The 23,340-nt window shown below is 43.2% G+C and overlaps 2 protein-coding genes across 2 annotated transcripts; both read right to left on the minus strand.

Moving 5' to 3' along the window:
- Positions 1-32: 32 nt before the first annotated feature.
- Positions 33-9,096, minus strand: slc35a1 (solute carrier family 35 member A1). The gene is made up of 8 exons (XM_072445453.1): positions 8,940-9,096; positions 8,522-8,702; positions 8,090-8,249; positions 7,865-8,017; positions 7,477-7,543; positions 6,197-6,373; positions 5,199-5,333; positions 33-370 (listed from the first exon to the last, which is right to left on the minus strand). Exons 1-8 carry the CDS (start codon positions 8,944-8,946, stop codon positions 237-239), a joined length of 1,014 nt encoding a protein of 337 aa, XP_072301554.1. The 5' UTR covers positions 8,947-9,096; the 3' UTR covers positions 33-236.
- A 2,158-nt stretch (positions 9,097-11,254) lies between these two features.
- LOC140363910 (protein yippee-like 5) lies at positions 11,255-21,473 on the minus strand. Its single transcript, XM_072450327.1, has 3 exons — positions 21,322-21,473; positions 20,610-20,759; positions 11,255-11,479 (listed from the first exon to the last, which is right to left on the minus strand). The coding sequence occupies exons 2-3, from the start codon at positions 20,748-20,750 to the stop codon at positions 11,255-11,257; spliced, it is 366 nt and encodes a 121-aa protein (XP_072306428.1). The 5' UTR covers positions 20,751-20,759; positions 21,322-21,473.
- Between the last annotated feature and the right edge of the window lie 1,867 nt (positions 21,474-23,340).

Here is a 23,340-nt window from a genome sequence, read left to right on the forward strand (position 1 = left end):
AGGCTTTTTATATGTACAATCCCATCGTCAAAAGTAAAGACACGTGTACAAAAACAATCCAAATGCAAGGTTCACTAAATCATCGTCTATATTCTTTGCTACTCTTAGCCTTCAAGAGTCATTGTTCCTCCAGCTCTTTTTCCACATTTTGTACGAAAGGAATTTGCCCAACAAAAGTGATAGTTTCAGTCACATCCAGGTTTGGCAGCTGTGACGAGGTCCTCCCTTTGTGGAGCTTAAACTGATATAAGTTTTGCTTTGAGCTCCTTATCGGTTGCATTTTGAGTTAGTTTGATGGTGTCCTGTTTTGGGATGCCATACAAGTAAATGGAAATGCACACCAGCAAGGCCCCAGAGGCAAATGTGACAGCTGCAAAAGAAAGAAACGACATTGTAACAATCAAATGTGATACTTGGCACAGCTACAGTTGAATACAGAGTTTGGCTTATGAGATGAGAAATAGAAATAAGAGTAGTTTAAATCTAGTGGTGGACACAACATGGTGATAACTTTAAGCCATACTGTGGAACATTCTGTTGTTATGAGTCATGTCTGTGGAGCAAGGATGCATCATAGTTAAATTTATGTTTTCTATTATCTATTTTTGCCTTAAATGTTATGGCTTTAAATATGTTTGAACCTATACAGCACTCACTCCAAACTCCACTGCTACAAGAACATCTTAAATGACACCTACTTATGCAAGACATTTGAATTCACATAAACGCATCGCTATGAGAGAATCATTGGTTGTCAAAGGCACGGACACTATTGATGAAGCGAAGAAGCAGCTCTTTCATTTGTATAACCTCAGGGTCCGCACCAATCTATAAATTATGCCATAATTATTTCAGGAACAGATACCCAGAGGCTTGAAAATCACTAAACTGTGAGCCACAGAGGGAAGAGACGATGACATTCTCTGTGATAAATGGAGCCAAATTTTAAACAAATGTTAATTCGACCTAATGGTCCTTATAAACCAAGAAGCGACAGAACAGTTTTCAAAACTGCAAGACACAGACAAAACCCGCACCGTCACGGACAAAACCAAATTGTTGACATTGAGAACGATTTGCAGAGCAGCTACGGAGAAGGAAATAAAAGCTGTCAAGACTGCCAAGAGTTCAAACGTGACTTGGAGGATTACAAAACCCAGCAGGTTTATCCACCCCATGAACCTAAAACAGATCCTAAGACATACGGCAAAGAGAAATTCTCCTAAATGTGAAGAACATTTTCGAGAAACAACTGTCCCCTGATGGATTGAATGCCCTTTCAAAAGGTGTTGTGACCCATTTGAAACATCTGTGGAAAAATTATTTATGGCGCAACCTCAAAAGTTTTTTTCCTAAGCTCAAACATAGAAAATGAAATAAAAGCAGTCAATACTGAGCCCACTGGTGATGATGGCCCTTCTGCTACTCAAGAAAAAACTCTGAAAAGAAAGAAAGAAAAAAATTGCCCATCTAAAGTTAGAAATGCCTCCCTTGACACATATTGTAGACTAGTATAAAGAGTATTTTATGATGTAATACAGAAACAAAAATAAATATAGCCGCAAGCGGCAATGATCGGCCCTCGCTACGCCGCCGCCACGCCGCAAGAGGAGGGGGCGCTAACGCGCCCCAATTGTCCTTTTATTACGCCTACTGCTGAATCTGTGACGCTGTCACATCTTCTCCCCTTTGTTTTACCATCAAAAAGCAATTTTATTTTGAATTCTTGGCAAAATGTGCGGCTTTGCCGCACAGACACCGTGACTCTTTGAATAAAAATGTGGATAACTTTTGATGGTCCTGAAGATGAGTCTCACCAAATTTCAGGTTAATATGTCTAACCTCCCTAAGAGGAGTTTGTGAAAGTCTAAAGTGTAAACATGTTCTGGCGATTTCCTCATTGGAATAACATGGAAGGTTTCGGTCATCGTTACGGCAACGCCATAACAATTATGACATGGGTTTCATTGACTTTTTTGATGGGGCCAAAATTGAGTTGTGTGTCAAATTTCATATAATTTCGCAAAACTAAACATTTAACCTCCATATAAAATCTGTAGGGGGCGCTGTGGCTCCAAATTAATTTATTTCACTTCAAGTAGGTTTAGGGCAAAGAGTTTAACAACTGATTCTAATTTGACGCAATTCGGACTTTATCTGCACAAACGGCAGAAATGTTAAATTTGGGAGATTTCTGAAATTCTTGCTACAGTTTGCGGGTTTGCCGCACAGAGTCCGTGACAGGTATCAATGTAATTTGGATAACTTTTGATGTCCCACTCCTCAGTAGCATTTTCACCAAATTTCAGCTTTTTAGGGCCAACGCCCTGGGAGGAGTTCGTAAAAGTACGACGTTTGGAAAAACTCCGAAGTCATGTTTAGCCATTTTTGAAGCAATATGGCCGACATTTGGTTGGGCGGACGGCGTTGCCGTAATAATATTTTTTACTTCTCTTGTCACCATCTACCTCTGCGCCAAATTTCATGATTCTACGATAAAAAAATATTTGGGTCATTTCCCATCTCTCAATGCATTTTTGGTACATTTGGGTGCGCTGACGTGCCAATTTTTTTTATTTTAGAAAAGGGAAATAGCCAGAATGTAGAGAGGCACGATTTTTAGAGGTGTGCAAATTTTTGTGACTTTTCGTCAATGTTCACTGGGTGAAAAATAGGGGGGTTGGTCCCGAGAAGAAGAAAGAAAGAATAATATTCCGATACAAAAACAATGTTTCCCATTTTCCAAATATCATAAACTATACATTTTCGGAAAGCGCTCGCGCTTTCCTACCTCATGGTGTGGGTCCCTGGTCACTGACGGGTACTTTCGTTAATTTTGAGTGGGCTCCGCCCACTTTGTGTTTTTGGCCCTCTATACAGTAATAATGTTCAATTTTTGCATTACATGCTTATATGCACGGAACATGCAAGAGATGGGGAACGTATTCGTGAGCTACTTCGCGCGTATTCGTGAGGTGCTTCGCGGTCGTCATCTCAATGTAAAGTGCTCGTTTAGTGCGCTCGTTTACAACGGTAATGTTCCATTTTCCTACTACTAATTAGTATGCACGGGGCGTGCATGAGTGGAGGAGTGCGTTAGTGAGTGTTTGGAAGTGGGCGAGCGCTTCGCGCTCGATTTCGTGCGCACTACGTGCGCACTTTCGCAGCCGTGCTTCGCACAGCCTTACGAGATTAATAGGCCTCTCGCCAGCTTGTGGCGCTCGGGCCTAATTATAAAGTCCACAATAAACGAAAGAGGCCATCAATCACGACCCCGACACAGTGATAACGGTGAAAAAACTTAATGGTTTTCTACAACTTCCTCAATTCTGGTCATCAACATTTAAATTCACTTTAAACAACAGTGAAGCAGAAATAAGCTTCCTGGACATTCTGATCAGATGAGAAGAAAACATACTTGTGAAGGATCTGTTTTATTAAGAAACTGACAAATGCTTCTTCTTCCTTCCATCCACCTCACATGAAAAAAAGACCGATCAGCCAATCTAATCGCATCAGAGGAATTTGTTTGTTGAACAGACTATGTTAAACAAGCGGATGACCTGGAGAATCGGGTCAGAATGTAAGGTTATGAGGAGAAATGGATAAAAGGTGCCAGAAACAGATTTGATAGTACTTCACAAGAGGAGAGTCTCAGAAACAAAAAAGATGAACAGACTATGAACGCACCAAGATACTACTACTATCTAAAGTATTCAGTGCTTTTTCATGTTTCTCTCTCTCATTCTCTCTCGCTGGTCAATTTTTAACGCGGATAAATTATTGAAACATGTGTTCAACAAGCCTCCTCGAGTAGTGCACAAACGGCCTCCTAACCTCGGACAAATGCAAGTTAAGTCTGATCTGATTCCGCAGTACATTTTTAGACCCTCCACCAGGAAACTACAGGTGTGGTTCATGTACACAATGTAACTTTACTTACAAAAGCAAAGGTTATACACATCCAATGACAGGCAAGACTATGAAAATCAAGAGGACAACCACATGCTCCACTAAATAATACATCTGCCTTTTAAAATGCCCCTCTGGACAAAACAGCTAGAGCCCTAAAGACTCTAACACAACACAGAAGCAACCATCAGAACCATCAGCTTCCCATTTTAAAAGAGGCGCAGCATCCGATTTCCTGGTTAACCCCCCAAAAAGAGTCTGCTGTTACAAAGAGGTTTTATATTCACACTTAAAGCTGGTCCCAAGTGGTCTAAATCAAGAAAATGAGATTAAGCATTTCTAGTAAAGTATCTTAATCAATATCAACTTTGGCAATGGCTATAATATATATTTTCCCTGTCCTCATTATAGTATAAATGTTTGTTTAACTTCAACTGCCTGCTCTTGGATTGGCCAACTGATCAGATGGCGTAGGTTGTATAAGGGGGAGGCACACAACTGAACCCTATGACCTGAGGAAGAGCCATTTGAATCCAAATGTTGTAGATTAAATGCAGTTTTGGAGTAAGTGTGCAGGATTGTCTTCTATTAAGACAAAAATAAATAGAAATATATATTTCCACACTGGCAAGGACCAACACAGATTTATAAAAGTTAAATCCTGTAATGTGGCCCATGAACAAAATCCTCATATTAAATATATCGGTGTAGTCCCTCGTTCTTCCAGGAGGGTTCCATCATAGAAAAGTTTCAGCTGTAGTCATCTGTTTTTTGAAAAGCAAGACGTTCCTGAAGTCTGATATTTATCCTGCTCTGCGCTGCGTATAACCCGACTCTGCCAGATGAAGTCTTGCAATATTTGTTTTATAAACTCTTGAGATCTGATCCGGCTGCTGAGATACGGACCAATCACAGCAAAGAACCTAAACAAAAATATGGCAATGCCGACAGACAAATTGCCTATATTAGCAGATTTTGTTTTATAAAACTGTGCACATAGATACTTTTTGTGTTTGAGGACAGAGAAGAAGTCTGCTTTTCTCTGACTGGATTTAAGTTGGATTTCTCAGCTTGTTCCTGTTATTGCCTTGTTCAATCAGATCCGAATATTCAACATAACGTTATGCCTTTTCCCAACAGCTTGTGCAGATTGATATTGTGTCCAGATGACTACAATTGAATCTTTCTCATATTACATAGCACTTTTCCCCCCCCATCTCGATTGAACAGTCCAGGCCTATAGAATGTTGTGGTGCATCTAAAACCCAGTTGAACCACTGACGTACTTATCTGGAGTCCAAAGAGAACGACAGAGGCCACAGTGGAGATGACGATGGCGGCTGCAGCAGAGAAACCCTTCATGATGTTGTCAGTGTACTTCACCACTACTGAGGTGTAAAGTCCACCAACACTCGCCAGGACTGGAAACACAACAAACAATAAATGCCATTGTTAAATTAGAGCCTTCTTTACAGGAACAGCATGGAGACATTGTGACAAAGGGAGTACCACTCCCTTTGCAGTTAACCTGCCATAACCTGACATAACGCTCTGCTTCTTCCCAGTTTCTCTAATTGTGTTTTAGTTCACCTGTGTCCGTTCATTGCTCTTTCACATGTTTTTCTCCTTTTTCCACTCCTCTTGAGGAGTGCTACTGTTTCAGACTCTGCTGATGCTGCTCCTCATGACCCTGACCTTGGACCAGGATGCTCCTCAACTGCCTGGAGAAACAGTCCCTGAGGTTTCTACTTATTCTCACAGGGTTTTTTGAAGTTTTTACTTGCCAGGACAGCACAGGACAGGAGATGCTGGGACATCATCCATTTGCTAAACTGTGAACATCGTTTGGTTTAATTACTGTTTCTTTGTTGCCCTTTGAGGCAACTGCTGTTGTGATTTGGGGCGTTACAAAAATAAATTTAATTGAACTAGAAAAGGTCTTACTGACAATAATGGGGATAAATTAAAAGTACAGGTACTTCTTAATTCTTTGACTACAATACCTGCTTCACTACAAATTCAGTCTTAAAACTATTATAGTAGATTATTGTAGATCTAAGCAATAACAATATAAGCACCTTCATAGTCATAACTAATATTTGATATGGTCTTTTCTTTTACTGAATTAAAATATCTATTGCCGTTTGTTGAAAGTATGTGAGATATGCATTTCATATGATGTATGTGGACAGTCCCTAACTACTCATCAACATAATGCCAAACCTGTTTTACAACATTCAACTAAAGAAACTCTAGATCTTTCAGCCACCTTGACTTCACTTACAAATGACAAAGCAGACCCACGGCTTGTAGCCAAAGAAGAAGCCTTTCTCCAGGATTTTCTCTCCGTCAGTCATGTAAACACCAAAGAGTGTGACCACAATCCCAGAAATGTACATCTGGATATTCCTCACCCACAGAGAGGTGTCGGAGCTTTTCAGCACTTTCTCAAAATAGACTCCTAAATAAAATCAAACACATAGAAACACATCAGATTAAAATTTTTACACAATAGAAATTACAGTGTGTAAAAAAAAAGTGTTTGCCCACTCGCTGATCATTTCCTCCAAATTAAATATCAGTCAAAGACAACAGAAGGAAATACAAATTGCAGTTTTTAAAAGAGGGTTTTGATTATTCAGGGAAAATAATATCCAAATCTACATGGCCCTGAGTGGAAAAAGTGTTTGCCCTTTCAAAACATTATATCTATTTCTCCACCCACCCCCAGGCCTGTTTATTGCCAAACCAGTTCTCAATAAAAGGACCTGTCCGACCAAGTGAAGTAGATGGTGGTGGTGGTGTAATGGTCTGTTCTGCTGCTTCAGAACCTGGAAGCTTGGGTTCTGAAGCGGGACAATGATCCAAAACACCAGCAAGTGCACCTCTGAATGACTGAAGAAAAACAGAATGAAGACTATAGAGCGGCCTAGTTAAAGTCCTGACCTGAATTCTATTGAGATGCTGTGGCATGAAAAGCGGTTCAGGCTGAGTTACAACAGATGAGTGGGTCAAAGTCCCTCCACAGCGCTGTAATAGACTCATTGCAAGTCATCACAAACGCTTGTGTTGCTGCTAAGGGTGGCCAAACCAGTTACTAGGTTTGGGGGACAATAACATAGGTTTGGAATTTGTTTTCCTTCACCTTCATTTAAAAACTGCATTTGTGTTTCCAAAAAAAGTAAGAAAGCAGGAAGGGCTCAAACACTTTTTTCACTCCACTATACATTATTTCTTCTCACTACAAGAGAATATTGAATTTCAGTGCTATGATAATTGTGAGAAGAAACATTACGATATTACAATTGACACATAAAACAAAAGTGAAATCCTTTAGTTCCTTTCATTCTAATGCATCACTGTTCAAGTGTGTGACCAGCTTCATGAAATCAAACTTAATTCAAAAGTAAAACGATAATGATTTGAAAGCACTACACATTAAAGTGTACTTTTGGCTTACAGATTGAATCAAATACTTGCTTTTGCTTCCAAAATAGTCAAAATTATTATCCGAATAATTTTAACACTACCAGACAAGAGATAAAAGTATGGTCTCAAACGTGCCTGCAAATCCAGAGCAACAGACAGCAATAGCAATGGCTATGAATCCAAGTAAAGGGTTTTGTACAATCTGAAAAACAAACAAGTATCGTATTAACATGTTGGCATTTGACAATAATACTCAAAGCTATAGAAACTTGTGTAAATTTCACATCAAACAGAATGTACAACAATTTGTCAAATTATTATTAACAAGGGATCGGTCTCGCCACATAGATATTTTTTTAAACATATAATTACACACTATCATTTGTAAAGTCAACAATAAATTATTGGCAGTGAGAGTACTGCGGTTTTAGGATGTGACAAAAACCATAACAAAGTATTTAAATGGTTGTAAATTATGTATAATTTTCTTTGCAATACAAGGCACTTTGCTCCACTCCCTCACCTCAACATTAGTCGTTTTTACTGGCTCCCATTGCACCAAAGTTACTCCGACACAAAGCATTAACACAGAGCCCCACTGAAGGCGACTCAGAGAGCGATTCAGCATCAGGACTGTGCACAGAGCTGTGCACGGGATCTTCAGCTGGTACGTCACCTGTATGATTAAAAACAAGGAACCCCAGGTCAAACCAGGCCCAGTGTGCATTTGGCATTAGATTAACTGTACCTGATATACTGCTGCATCGAGATTACTGAGTGCCAGAAAGGCCATGTTGTTTTGTATGGCATATACAATAGAGGGGACACTTAATTTAAGGAGCTCTTTCGGGCTTGAAAATATGTGCTCCACAAGGATATTTTTTAACCTGCCGAGACTGCCCGCTTCACTGTAAAGCAAAATATTACATTTAGTATTAAACGCTGCTGCTGCTGCTGCTGCTGCTACTACTACTACTAGTGGTGGTAAATTAGCTTAATTCAATTTAATTTAAGTAAGAACAAATAATGTTTCAGGGAGATTAGTTCGCATGCATTGCCAAACCTCAATAATGTATTAACCTGCCACAACAATGCATAACACTTTGAATGACAGGATTATGATTGCTCACATATTTAAAGTATGACTAATAGTGGATGGTGCGGTTAGGTGCATCCTTACTTGGAGAGCATGCCCAGGCTGAGTATGAGTTTGATGACCTCTGCTACGCACACTGCAGTGGTGGAGAAGTACATGTCTCCAGATAAGGTCCTGGTGTATCGTAGAGACACGGTGTATGTGGCCGCCACCAGGGTCATCACCGTGAGGCAGTACACTTTAAAGCCCACACTCACATTCCCCACTAAAGACACGGTCAATCACAGAACGAGGAGGTGAATTATCACTCCATGTCTAACCAGAAAAGCTGAATAAACATTTCAATCGGCGCGAACACTGTAATTCGTTGTATTACTTAGAGATGTGAAAACATTTAACCGGAAGATTTTTTACATTTATAGTCTGGTTTTCATCATAGAAAGGCTAAAGCTACTGATAGCGATGTGGCTACCTGCTAAAATAAGAAGATTTAAAGACTCACCCGCCATTGTTGCGGTTTTCTGTGTCAGTGCGTGATTACGTGAAGTCACAACTCGTGTGGATGATGCACGTCATGAGACACCACAGCTTATACTGTCTCCTGCCAAAGAATGTCACTTGGCCAAAACCTGAAACTGGAGCTTGGGCTACGTCTGGTTGTCTGATCTACTACATCACCCACAATGCACCACGACTAACACAAATGTACGTTTGATGAAGTCACAGAGCTGCCGCGGCGGGCGGGGAAAATGTAAAATCGTACTGTACCAAAGACTCCCTGTAGAACCTAACCTAACCTAATAGATCCATGTGTAGAACCTAATCTCTGGTTGTGTCTTCTGCTTTGGTGTTTTATGACGGTTGGTATCCAAGTGTTACTTTACCGCCACAGACTTGAGACCACAGTCCACACAGTCCGAGTATCTCTCCAACACGTACTATTATCCCGGGGGCCGACTCTATAGCTTTTATATAGTGCCCATGCTCGTACACAGGTTTGAAAAAACACCCCTAATCACTGACCTCCATCCTCCCAAAAAAGTACCCCTTTTCACTGACCACGCCAAAAAAAGTACTGACCACAGCCAAAAAGTACCCCTTTTCATTGACAAAGCCTGAAAATATACCCTTTTTCACTTTAAAAGTTAGAAAAGTGCACTGAAACATATTACCATAGTATTGTAATACAAAATTACAATTCAATGACATGAAAATTCTCAGAAATAACTTTATTTCAAACATATATACAAGTACACAATGATATTTATAGCAATGAGTTGTCAAAAAAACAGGTTCAGATCAAGACAGCTTACTGTATGTTCAAGCACATGAGCATAACTCACATGCAAGGCAGACATTTTATGTACAGATAGTTATTTAGCACATATAACAGTTTTTTTAATGTACACAAGTTTCATAGCACAAAACTCAGCACTCTATTTATAAGCTAAATGTATTTACACTATCAGCCTCGGCCCAGAGCAGCAGCAGCGGCAGCAGCAGGTGAGTGTGGTGCATAGTGTGCACGAACGCTTTACAGCGGGCAAAAGTGTCCGGGCAGTGGGGAAACAGTTCAGGGAAGTGAAGGTTCGTGATTCAACTAACTGGGCGCTCCGCAAATACGAAGAGGGCACCGCGCGCGCCGCGTGCGCGCGGCACTCTCGGGCAGTGAGAGCCGGGCACGCACGCCGGGGAGAAGAGATGACGGGGCGGTTAGGGCGCACCGTCACAGTCAACAAACAAAAAATTACAGAAGATTGCTTGAAAAAATACCCCCGTTTGCAGAAAAAGGTAAAAAGGACCCCTAATCACGGATCCGCGCGGATCCGCGGAAACGGCCGCGATTTTGTACGAGCATGGACACACCTTTCCACAGAGTCGGCCCCCCCGGGACTATTATTTATGAGTCTACTTATAGTTCCATATGTATATTGTGCTTAACAGACTATTTTATTTTGAAGCCTCTCCCTTCTCCAGGTTGGTTTGTAGGTCATGGTATTTTATTATTATTTTAATCCCACTTGAATACTTAACATTGAAGATAAGAAATTTGCCATTTACTTGTGTTCAATTTTATTTAGGTCGGAAACCAAAATACACATTATAATCACTGTAAAGGCACGCAAACGAGAGAATCGATATAAAAATGACAGAACTCAAAATAAATAAGGTAAAATTACAAATCAAGTTGTATAATTATATTGGAAAACCAATATAACAGAGGAAGTTGTTACAACAATTACTGATTGTCTCCTGACCACAACAAGCTGCTGTTTAACTTTTCCTTGTGATACTAATAAACCCAGAATGGACCAAGCTACATTTAATCACTCTTTCTGACTGTGCTCGCGTCCACATTTCAACAGCAAAGGAACTGTTTAGGCACAGACAAGCCTCACCTAAAATGGAAAAGAAAGGGGTCTCATCTCCTGAATAAAACTATTGCAATGCTTTGTCGCAATAAATCAGTAAAAAACCAGTAGAGCTGCACAATAGATTACTGTCCTATGGTTTTTCTTCTGACATGACACAGTACACGTTTATAACCATGTTTCTGTCAAAGTATTGTGAACAAACTCAATTTTCTTTTTTTGTAAATCATACAGGGTTTACCATTTAACTTATGTCAAAATAGTATCCAAATATTACCAATCACTTCAGTATCACAGTATAAGTAAATTAATATTCTTACTTATACGGTGCGGCCCTAGCACACAGGTCAATGCGTCGCTCTGGTAGGGAAAGCATGGACCAAACACTGTATTACAACAAAGTGAAATCACCATAAGCATCTCAGGAGCTGTCGGAGGGGACCTATTATAATAGATCCATGGAGGGGACGTGCTCAAAGCCCTCGCTCTCCCTCACTAGTGCCCTCTCCAGGATGACGCGGCCCTCCTTGTAGCGCTGGCTCTCCTCTGTGGCAAACTCGTACATCCAGCCCAGTTTGCTGTTGCAGTTTTTGCAGCTGACGTCACGCACCATGTGTCTCCCTGTGAGCATGACCCGGTCCTGCACGTCGCTGTGCTGGAGATTCACCACCTGGAGGCAGAGCAAGAGGCAAACTAAATAGTAGCGGGGTTTAAGGATAGAATAGGCGTAACATCATTCATAACAATTCATATTCTATCTTTATCATTTTTTTCATTACAAATAAAGAACAGAACAAGAAACAGAACGTAAGTATCTGCCACCAGCCCATCCACATTCACCCACCAATCTTCTCACGCGCCGCATTGTCCATCATTCTCTCCTCTTTCAATGTGAGAGTCTTTGCTTCCTTTTGTATTTTCTAAATTAACCGAGAGCGTGTCGCCAATCTAGAGTTTTTCACCCTGAACACAAGTTTTCTCTGATAAGGCACTTGTTGTTGTTTTATGGCAGTTGGTATCCAAGTTGTTGTTGTTGTTTTATGGCGATTGGCATCCGAGTGTTGCATTACCGCCAGACTTTATTCCTCAGACTTTGTCGTAGTCCTTAAAAGTTCTTCTTCCATTGCTTTGGCGTTACAAAGCCCATGAGGTCATGAGATGTCTTTGTTGTTGTTGCTGTTGTTATTGTTTTATGGCAGTCGACAGCCGAGTGTCGCATTACCGCCAGACTTTATTCCCTAGACTTTGTCATAGTCCTAAAAGTTGTTCTTCCAGTGCTTTGACTTCCAGTGCTTTGACAAAGCCCAAGAGGTCATGAGATGCCTTGTGCTGATTTGCTGTGAGGCTCATGATAGGGAAAGGGCCGGGTTGGCCTTGTGGTTTCGGAATAATGGGCGGGAGTTCAATCTGCGGAACGTTCTGGCGATCCAGTCACAGGGTTTGTGTCAGGCTGTGGTTGCTTACTTATGTAGCACAGGTTTGGGTAAACGTTTATAGAGTTGGGGGGTGTTGGAGACTGAGCCGAGGATGAGGAGCAAGAGGATGTTCTAATGCGCTTTGACTTCATGGGCCTAGAAACGACAGAGTGATGGAAGAAGGACTTCTAAAGGATAAAACGACAAAGACGTCCCATGACCTCATGGGCTTTGTATCCTATGCAGATGCAGTCAAGAAAGTTTCAAGTAACGAGTTTAGAGTAAATACAGAGAGGGGAGCCAGCGCTGCTCCCAGCCAGGGCGAAATGAGAAAGGCCAGCGTGGCTCCCAAGAAGTGTGAAGGTTTCAAGAGTGGAGGTCCCAAGTGTGCAGGTTCCAGAATTAATGAGAATACCCTGGTTGTGGATAGAGAGGATTTTGTACTCTTTATGGTGGATGTTGTAAACTGTGCTGCTCAGACTCAAAGCAGAACTGAAAGGATCAGGATCATTGCTAAAGCTGCAGGGAGATTCCTTGGAACAAAGGAGCTTGATTGGGCAGATATAGAAAACAGGCTAAAGGCGCTAAATGGGAGTCGGAGTGATGGGGGTCTGCTTTTGGGGAGTCAGAGTGATCAGAGTGACGAGATGGGGGTGGGGGTGGTCTCCTGTCCTCGCCCCGTCTCGTAGACGCACGGCTACCAAGCAGCGACATCAGTGGACATATTAAAGCCTATAGAATGAAGCCTGAAGAATAAAGCTGTACGGTGGAAGCACCGAACGTCAAAGAAGGAGAGGAAGATGAAGAAGAGTCTCCCTGGAATAAAGCCGGTTGTTGTCTGAAACAACAACAACTATTCTAGTCACAAAGACATATCATGACCTCATGGGCTTTGTAACACCAAAGCAATGGAAGGAGTACTTTTACGGACTACGACAGAGTCTGAGGACTACGACAAAGTCTGAGGAATAAAGTCTGGCGGTAATGCAACACTTGGATGCCAACCGCCATAAAACAACAACAACAACAACAACAACAACAAAGACGTCCCATGAGCTCATGGGCTTTGTACTTCCAAAGCAATGGAATAAGAATTTTTAAGGACTACGACAAAGTCTGAGGGGAGGAAGAACTTCTATAGGATACAATGACAAAGGCATCTCATGACCTCTTGGGCTTTGTCAAAGCACTGGAGGTCAAAGCACTGGAAGAACAACTTTTAGGACTACGACAAAGTCTGGGGAATAAAGTCTGGCGGTAATGCGACACTCGGCTGTCGACTGCCATAAAACAATAACAACAGCAACAACAGTCTAAGGAATAAAGTCTGGCGGTAATGCAACACTCGGATGCCAACCGCCATAAAACAACAACATTGTATCCTATAGAAGTTCTTCCTCCCCTCAGACTTTGTTGTAGTCCTTAAAAATTCTTCTTCCATTGCTTTGGAAGTACAAAGCCCATGAGGTCATGGGACGTCTTTGTTGTTTTACAAAGCCCATGAGGTCATGGGACGTCTTTGTCGTTTTATCCTTTAGAAGTCCTTCTTCCATCACTCTGTCGTTTCTAGGCCCATAAAGTCAAAGCGCGTTAGAACATCCTCTTGCTCCTCATCCTCGGCTCAGTCTCCAACATACGTCATAAGGCGCTGGTACAGCTGGCAGCCCGGTGTAAACGCTCTCTCTTCTTTCTCACACTTATTGTGCTTTATCTCCTATATTTTGTAAATATAATTAGTATATTTTTTCTATTTTACTGTACGATAGGGACACGCGCTGGAATAGTTTTTTAATTCAACTGTTTTTGACTTTTTTCGGCTGAATTTGAGCGTTTTTCGTTGCGTTCGTTGTGTTGTGACGTGAGCTAGCTCCGAGCGAGCCCACCAGCCCCCCCCCCCGCGCCCTCCGGCCGCGCTAAAGTACGGCGTGTCGTCGGTACACGTTTATATACACGTTTATATGAAAGAACGTCACGAACGATCGGGACACGCACTGGAATCGCTTTAAATTAACTTGTTTTGACTTTGTTCGGCTGGATTGAGTGTTTTCGTCGTGTCGTTGCGATGTGTTTTGGCTCTGAGTCCCCCGGCCCCGCCCCCCGGCTCCGGCCCCGCCCCCGGCTCCGCCCCCGGCCGGCGCCGTACCGCGTTTAAACAAAGGAGGAACTCATGAAACTGCGGACAACAGTCGTCTTACCCGGAGATCGTCACGTTATCCCGTCGCAATACTGACCTAACCTAATACTGATGTGCAATTCTGTCGTATGTGCAATTGCTGTGAAATTCATGTGCAATTACTGTGAAATTCATGTGCAATCTATGTGCTGTCGTGACACATATTCATGTGCAATTACTGTCGGGATCACATGCAATGGTATTTATGTATTTATTTGTCTATGGGAGTTTTTATTTATTTATAGGAGATCTTCTACTGAAAGTGTTTTTCAGACTTCCTATAAGTGATCTGTTCTGTTCTTCTGTATCTACCTCTGTATCTACCTGCGTTGCACCAATGAAATTTCCCCATGTGGGACAATAAAGGATTATCTTATCTTAACACCCCCCAACTCTATAAACGTTTACCCAGCCCTGTGCTACATAAGTAAGCAACCACAGCCTGACACAAACCCTGTGACTGGATCGCCAGAACGTTCCGCAGATTGAACTCCCGCCCATTATTCCGAAACCACAAGGCCAACCCGGCCCTTTCTCTATCATAAGCCTCACAGCAAATCAGCACATGCTCGACAGTCTCTGGCACCCGACAGTGACCACACAGACCGGTCGGATGTTTGCCTATCCTACTCAGTGACCAATTGAGTCCAGCATGGCCAATCCTCATGCGGGCGAAGGCCCTTTCCTCCCACGCGTTCCTGCCCATAGACCTGCAAGGACCCACACTACCCTGTATGTGATAGAGATGCCGTCCAGTAACACAGTGGCTCCAAAATTCCTGCCAAAGGCCGACCACATGACTCTTGATAACGGGCTTGATTTCAGATTTGCTTAACTCAACCGCCACATCAATTGATGGCCGCCTAAGGGAACGTTTAGCCAGTGTATCAGCCATTTCGTTACCATCCACCCCCACATGCGCAGGGACCCAAATGAAGGAAACCCTCACATCCTTCCTGGACAGCGAGAGCATCAGACAGAAGATGCCATTCAACACATCCTGTCTGCAATCCGATTTCCCAGATTTAATGCTTTGCAATGCAGAAAGGCTGTCAGAGGCCACCACAATGCCGCAACACTGCAAAGCAGATTCCGCCCATTCCAATGCCAACCGTATCGCTATGAGTTCCGACGTGAAAACAGAAAGGCGATCTGTCAACCTCTTCTTGACCGCCAGCCCCAGGTCAGGCACAAAATAAGCAGCACCAGTACGCCCACTCTCAGGATCCCTAGACCCGTCGGTATAAATAAACACATCACCTGAGTGCCTATCGATGAGCGCTTGAATGGCAAACTGCGGTGCCCTCCCAGCGACTCCTCTAAGCTTGCCATGCAAGCTAACATCAACAGGAGCCGGGACAAACTTCCACGGAGCTATAGCAGACAAAGCCACCGACGGGCTCACACGCAGATCACCAACCCCCGCAAGCCGCGCCTTCGCATTTCCTACCTGGCTAAAAACCATACTGCCAGCCTCATTCTGCCCCCCATCAACCCTGAGAAAGTCCCTCACCAGGTGAGAGCTCGTATGACCTTACACATTCACCCAGTAAGCCAACAGAAGTTCTAGCCTCCGGAGCCGTAATGGCAATTCCCCCAACTCAACCTGCAGCGCCGAGACAGGGGAGGTCCTAAAAGCCCTACAGCAGATGCGCAAGGCCTGGGCTTGCTCCACATCAAGCTTCTTTAAGTTAGTCTCAGCCGCAGACATGTAGGCTATACAGCCATAATCAATAGCCGCCCTCATGATGGCCCGATAAATACCCAGGAGCGACCTTCTGCTGGCCCCCCAGTCCTGGCCGGATAGACAACGAAGCAAGTTATTCACCCTTTTGCATTTACCACTGACCTCATCAATGTGCTGACGCCAACTAAGCCTCTCGTCAAAGGTGACCCCCAAGAACCTCACCTCCCTGACCTGTTCGAGTACCTGCCCATGCAGTCGAAGGGAGACGTCCCTATGCCCATTGAAGAAACAGATCACTTGAGACTTCCATACGGACAGTTTAAACCCCCACTTCAGGGTCCACTGCTCCACCTGCTGTATTGCCCTTTGCAGTTTCGCCTCGTAAAACCGGAGATTCCTCCCTCTCACCCATAGAGCGCCATCATCAGCATAAAGGCTCCTCCCAACAGACCCATCCACGTCGTCAAAGATGTCCTTAATCATAACATTGAACAAGATAGGGCTACACACACTCCCCTGCGGGATCCCATTCTCTACCTCATAGACCCCAGAGTAAGCAGCGCCCACTCTGGTTTGAATACGCCGGCCAGACAGAAAGCTCCGGACCCAGTTAAACAGTTTACCCTTCACACCACACTTCCGCAGCTTAATGAGGAGCCCATCCTTCCAAACCATATCGTACGCCTTCTCTTTTCTTTCTGAGCCCTGGCCAGCTGGATATCAGATTCCAAACACAACACGGAATCCATGGTGTTCCTGCCCCTACGGAAACCACTCTGGTGCGCGGGAAGCAAACCCTGACTCTCCAAGAAGTAATCCAACCGCTCGGTAACCCTCACCGCCAGAGCCTCCGGCGCTTTACTCACACTGACAACAACGTAATTTAGGTCATCTCGGACAAACACAGCCACACCTCCGCCTCTACCCTGCTCCCTATCATTCCTAACACACACATACCCTTGTATCCCAAAAACCCACCTAGGTTGTAACCAAGTCTCCTGCACGCACATAACGTTAGGCTTGTTCAACAAGGTAGAGACAAAATGCTTAAATTCCTGGCCATTAGCACGAAGACTACGCGCATTCCATTGCAAGACAACCACCGCCATTATGAGCCCCCAGAACCTGACGGCGCATCGGGAGCCCCCCCACTCCGACTGCCAGAATGGGGCAGGATGCCTTCCCGCAGCGCATCCTCTATCTCTGCCCACTCGGGACCCCCAGCTCCAAAGTACTTCCCTGCAGCCTTAGCGATGATCCTAGTCTTTTCGAATTTCCTCTCGGTTTGACCAGTACAGTTAATCACTTCCAACATAAAGAGGAAGAAATCTTTCCTCTTCACAACCAGTACATCCTCCGCACCCACAGGGCCTCTGCCCGTGGAAGCCACACTCACAGGGATCCCAGTGGGGACCTCCCCCTGGCCGCGGGCAACGCTGCCCCCTCCCCTGTCGCCTAGGTCACCAGCAGCACTGGCAGCCCGTACTGCATCCACCTTCACCTGACTACCAGACATCTTCTTGACCGCATCCGCGTAGGATATGCCTTGAGAGGCTCTAACTTTTTGCACCTCAGCAGCCCTCTTGCTGAACACGCATCCCCCGTAGGCAGAGCTATGCTCTCCCCCACAGTTACAGCACTTGAGTTTTGCTCCTTCGTCACACTTCCCATACTCGTGGTCTCTTGCACATTTACCACACCTCTGCTTCCCTCTACAGACCGCTGCAATATGCCCAAAGCGCTGGCACTTGAAGCAACGCAGGGGCGGCGGAACATATGGGCGTACGCCATAGCGCATGTACCCAACGCACACCACACGAGGCAGGATCTCACCTTCAAATCTAATCATTATCGACAGGCTGTCACACCTTACCCCACCCCGGGTCACCTTCAACCGCCTAGCATCCACCACCTTAGCTCCAGTAAAATTCTCCTTTATGTCATCCACAGATGTTGTCGTAGGGACGCCTACGATAACTCCCCTGACCGTGCCTCTTACAGCATCAGACACAAGAATGTCCTTCCCACCCAGACACTTAGCTTCAATCGCCTTCCTTTGATGTCTTTGTTGTTGTATCCTTTAGAAGTCCTTCTTCCATCACTTTGGTGTTTCTAAGCCCATGAGTTCAAAGCGCGTTAGAACATCCTCTTGCTCCTCATCCTCGGCTCGGTCTCCAACACACCCCAACGGGAGATGGCGGAGGAGAGTGGATCGGGGATGGAAGACGTTCTGGTGTTCTGGACGGCGTGGAGGAGCAGCCTTTTCTGCCTGCACGTGCCCGGAAACGTAAAAAGTCCCTTAGCTCGTCCGAGGGTTCTGGGAATGAGCAGCAGGATGAGGCTGAAGCTATTGATATCCGGGGTGAGAGCAGAGACTGTAAGGTGATCATAAAGCTTGCACAGGATAGTGCATCCTTTAAGGAGTGGAATTCAGTGGCATTGTCAAAGAGCCTAACTGTAGCTGTGGGAGTGATCAAGAGTGCGAGTGTCCTTAGAGATGGCTCGCTGCTGGTCGTGTGCAAGGACGCGGCTCAGCAACGGAAGGCGATTGGAACTAAACGTCTGGGTGGAAAGGACATTCTTGTGTCTAATGCTGAAAGAAACACGGTCAGAGGAGTTATCCTAGGTGTCCCTACGGCGACGTCTGTGGATGAAGTTAAGGAGAATTTGACTGGAGCTACGGTGGTGGACGCTAGGCGGTTGAAGGTGACCCGGTTTGGGGTAAGATGTGACAGCTTGTCGGTAATGGTAACACTTGAAGGGAGGTGCCTGCCTAGTAAGGTGTTCATTAGGTACATGTGCTATAGCGTCAGGCCATATGTTCCGCCGCCCCTGCATTGCTTTAAGTGCCAGCGCTTTGGGCATATTGCAGCGGTCTGTAGAGGGAGGCAAAGATGTGGTAAATGTGCAGGAGATCATGAGTATGGGAAGTGTGACGTGGGTGCAAAACTGAAGTGCTGTAATTGTGGGGAAGAACATAGCTCTGCCTACGGGGGATGCAGGTTTAGCAAAAGAGCTGCTGAGGTGCAGAAAATAAAGGTCTCTCAAGGTATATCCTATGCAGATGCAGTCAAGAAAGTTTCAAGTAACGAGTTTAGAGTAAATACAGAGAGAGGAGCCAGCGCTGCTCCCAGCCAAGGCGAAATGAGAAAGGCCAGCGTGGCTCCCAAGAAGTGTGAAGGTTTCAAGAGTGGAGGTCCCAAGTGTGCAGGTTCCAGAATTAATGAGAATACCCTGGTTGTGGATAGAGAGGATTTTGTACTCTTTATGGTGGATGTTGTAAACTGTGCTGCTCAGACTCAAAGCAGAACTGAAAGGATCAGGATCATTGCTAAAGCTGCAGGGAGATTCCTTGGAACAAAGGAGCTTGATTGGGCAGATATAGAAAACAGGCTAAAGGCGCTAAATGGGAGTCGGAGTGATGGGGGTCTGCTTGTGGGGAGTCAGAGTGATCAGAGTGACGAGATGGGGGTGGGGGTGGTCTCCTGTCCTCGCCCAGTCTCGTAGACGCACGGCTACCAAGCAGCGACATCAGTGGACATATTAAAGCCTATAGAATGAAGCCTGAAGAATAAAGCTGTACGGTGGAAGCACCGAACGTCAAAGAAGGAGAGGAAGATGAAGAAGAGTCTCCCTGGAATAAAGCCGGTTGGTCTCTGAAACAACAACAACTATTCTAGTCACAAAGACATATCATGACCTCATGGGCTTTGTAACACCAAAGCAATGGAAGGAGTACTTTTACGGACTACGACAGAGTCTGAGGACTACGACAAAGTCTGAGGAATAAAGTCTGGCGGTAATGCAACACTTGGATGCCAACCGCCATAAAACAACAACAACAACAACACACCCCAACTCTATAAACGTTTACCCAAACCTGTGCTATACAAGTAAGCAACCACAGCCTCACACAAACCCTGTGACTGGATCGCCAGAACGTTCCGCTGATTGAACTCCCGCCTATCATTCCGAAACCACAAGGTCAACCTGGTCCTTTCTCTTTCATCGACAGTCTCTGGCACCCGACAGTGACCACATAGGCCGGTCGGATGTTTGCCTATCCTACTCAGTGACCAATTGAGTCCAGTATGGCCAATCCTCATGCGGGCAAAGGCCCTTTCCTCCCTCGCGTTCCTGCCCATGGACCCGCAAGGATTACATTGCCGCCAGACTTTATTCCTTAGACTTTTCATATGGCACTTGTCCTTTGTGACACAGCCAGGGTGACTTTGATGAGTCACATGGTAACCAGCCCCGAACGAAGTCCAACAATTTATTTCAAAATGTCAAAATCACAAACAAATGTTGGGTCACTTCTGTTGAATGCACTACAATACATCTAAATCAACGCAGAGTTTAGCATTTATATTTAAAATCTCAATTGGTTTAACAATAGGCTTACTGAAAATACTAAAATATGTGATGAATAAAATTGAAAACAAAAAACATTACCAACTAAATGTTAAGGTCATGAGATGTTACGTTTATATCAGAAAACATGCTGCATTGTGGTGGCTTTGACCTTGTTGAACAGGAAGGCTCTGCCCGTGGCCCCAGTGAAGCGTGTGGAGATGAGTTCAGCTCGATTTGTCAAAATAGTATCACAGTTTGCACAGGAGAAGAGCCGAGTCCCGCCAATGTGATCCAAGTAGATACGGCCCATTTTCCTGGTCTGGAGAAGAAGGAAAAACAGTCAAGATTATATCGACAGAAACTTCAGATGAGGAACATTAACAGGCATTACATTGTGTAAACCTAAGTTAGTTACTCTCTATAACATCTCATGCCGACTTGTGCGTGTGTGTTTAGAAGACTGAAAGACAGCAGTAAATAAAAGTGTTATTTTTATTATGAATATAGAGTAGGAGTTTTTTTAAGTTACGTTTAAGTTAGCTGTTGTTTTATTATTATACTTCTGTCCCATTACTGTGTTGCAACAGTGGAATTTCGCCATTGTGGGACAAATAAAGGTAATTTTATCTTAACTTACAGACCAAATGCTTAACATCCAAAATGTGCTAAATGGGGGTTGGGTGGTCACTCAACAAAAGACTATGGCTAGTTTTGGTTGACAAACATTTACATTTAAAGTATTGTTTAAGCTTAAAACTTGTACTCGTCATGTCAAATAACAAATGTTTAACCTCATTATCGAGTCATGTTTGTTGTGCTGTTGTAACTGTAACTAGCACTCACAAGACATTAACAACCTTTAGCAAAGCCAAATGCCTCACCTTGACGCGGGTTTGTTGGCTCTTGGAAACAATAAACAACGAGCAAACACTTTTTGCTTAAAGGATTTTGTTTGTTTCGCAGATATAACAGTGAAACGTCCCTTTTGTCAAAAGAGTAACGCGTTCTCTCCGGTGTTGTTAAACTCAAAGCCAAGGAGGAGAATCCAAGCAAGCGCAGTTTAGAGCAAGGTTTCCTGTAACGTTGTTTCAAAATAAGTGTTGTTATCGACCCACGTAGCTTAATGCGCTTTGTCAGTATGCTTTTCACTGGATGAATCAATACACACAACTTTGCATGAAGTTTAAAAGCATAGTAGAGTTGCAAGTGTGAGGTTAAAGTCTTTCATTTTACATATACTAAAATGCCGGTAAAGGTATTTTGAAAGGTTGATCTGAACTGAAATTCCGGTCGTGCCATGATTGTTTATGTAGTTTTACAAGAAAACCACTGGAGGGCGAACAGTGCTTCTAATGTGACTTAAACTAGTTCAAGGGCCACGTTTTTCATCAGCAATTATGGAAACATTAAATCAGAAGTTTAGTTCCTCAGATATTATCATCAAGTACAAATGTAGTGGGAAAAAATTAAAGGAAGTGAAGCCACGCCAAATTGAAGAAAGCAGGTGATTATACCCATGTACCCAGCACCCATGATATCTCAGTACAACATTGCCAATTATTTAATGACAACAACACGCCATTTAGATCATTTCATTATTCGAATTATCTTTTTAGTGTCATACCAAACTGATTGTAACTGAAGTAGCCCACAGGTGAAGAAGATCAGAAAAGTTGTATTGCCATTGCTAATGAACATAATTCACAAACATAGGAACTTGCTTTGGTGATACATAAAACAATGAACAATGATAAAACAACCCATTTAAAGTCAAAAAGAAAAACAATACAAATCAGCTATAGGATACAAATAAAAATAGGCTTACTATGTACACAAAATGAACAGTTTAAAACACAGTGGCAACCGTCTGTAGCGACATCTTGAGACAATCAAAGATGCAGCATTCTTTAACAATTCAAGACCCCAAAAAAAAAAAACAGTTCCATAAATACAAAGGTGACCATTACTGCTAATCCCTGTTCAGAGATTAGACAGATGAATAGGAGTTAATCTAGAGTGAAGGCCACAGGAGTATAACCTTATATCACTGTTACAGTAATCAACAAGGTGAATCTCAGGACAATCTTATCTGGAGAACTTGACAAATGATAAATACTTCTACAAACACGTTGGTTTTCAAGTTTATAAAATACATACTGAACATGTTTTCTTTCACATTCTAGTAAAGCATTTACTTTCATAAGAGTTTCGCAGGGAAGAGAAGTAAAAAGGCTCAAATCAATCTGATCAAAACTTGTCTAGTAAAAGGACTTTCTAAATGTTCTTTTTGAACAGGATGCTTATAACACAAGTTGATATAAAGGAGACAACTTTGCCAAACAGGATCATTTATGAATTTAAAAAAGGCAAACAACTATAAAATGATTAAAAGATCAAGTTGTCAAGTTTACTTGTTTCTTTAAATGGTACAAGTATAAGTAGTAAAGAAGAAATAATGACAATCAACAAGCGTTTAACCACATTCTAATGGGTTTTTCCTCATAATTTACTCAAGTTGTATTTTACACGATTGATACTCTGATCATGTATTGTCCTGCGTTAAAGGCATCAGTGCTCAGACAATTTAAACTTTTATTTATCCCTAATCCCCGCCAACTTCTCTGTACTTGCAATTCTTTACAGACGATATTAAATATGAAACTATAAAGAAGCATTTGTATTTGTAATTAAATTACAAAGAACAAAATGTTAAATAATATTATCGCAAAAATGGTGCCTTCCCTCACCTCTGTATCAGACAAATATCGTTAACCGTGATTGTGCAAGTTTATGTACTGTCTCATTATGCACAATAAGAGCATTTGACAGACTCAAATGCCCCACATATGAATATCTTCTCCATCGTGTGTAACTGTTATCTCTGCCAGATAAACAAGCAG

This window comes from Eucyclogobius newberryi, unplaced genomic scaffold, assembly GCF_026437365.1.
Source record: "Eucyclogobius newberryi isolate DKJ021-1_F unplaced genomic scaffold, fEucNew1.0.hap1 SCAF_1, whole genome shotgun sequence".
NCBI classification, from domain to species: Eukaryota; Metazoa; Chordata; class Actinopteri; order Gobiiformes; family Gobiidae; genus Eucyclogobius; species Eucyclogobius newberryi.

What these genes read in the sequence shown, in the direction of transcription:
- LOC140363910 (XM_072450327.1), bottom strand. Translation starts at nt 20,750, where the DNA reads ATGGGCCGTATCTACTTGGATCACATTGGCGGGACTCGGCTCTTCTCC. An exon ending in GAGCCTTCCTGTTCAACAAG is followed by an intron (nt 11,480 to 20,609) that starts GTCAAAGCCACC and finishes CTCTGCCTCCAG; the next exon opens with GTGGTGAATCTCCAGCACAG.
- slc35a1 (XM_072445453.1), bottom strand. An exon ending in TCGATGCAGCAGTATATCAG is followed by an intron (nt 8,018 to 8,089) that starts GTACAGTTAATC and finishes TTAATCATACAG; the next exon opens with GTGACGTACCAGCTGAAGAT. An exon ending in GTGGGTCTGCTTTGTCATTT is followed by an intron (nt 5,334 to 6,196) that starts GTAAGTGAAGTC and finishes TTGTGTTTCCAG; the next exon opens with TCCTGGCGAGTGTTGGTGGA.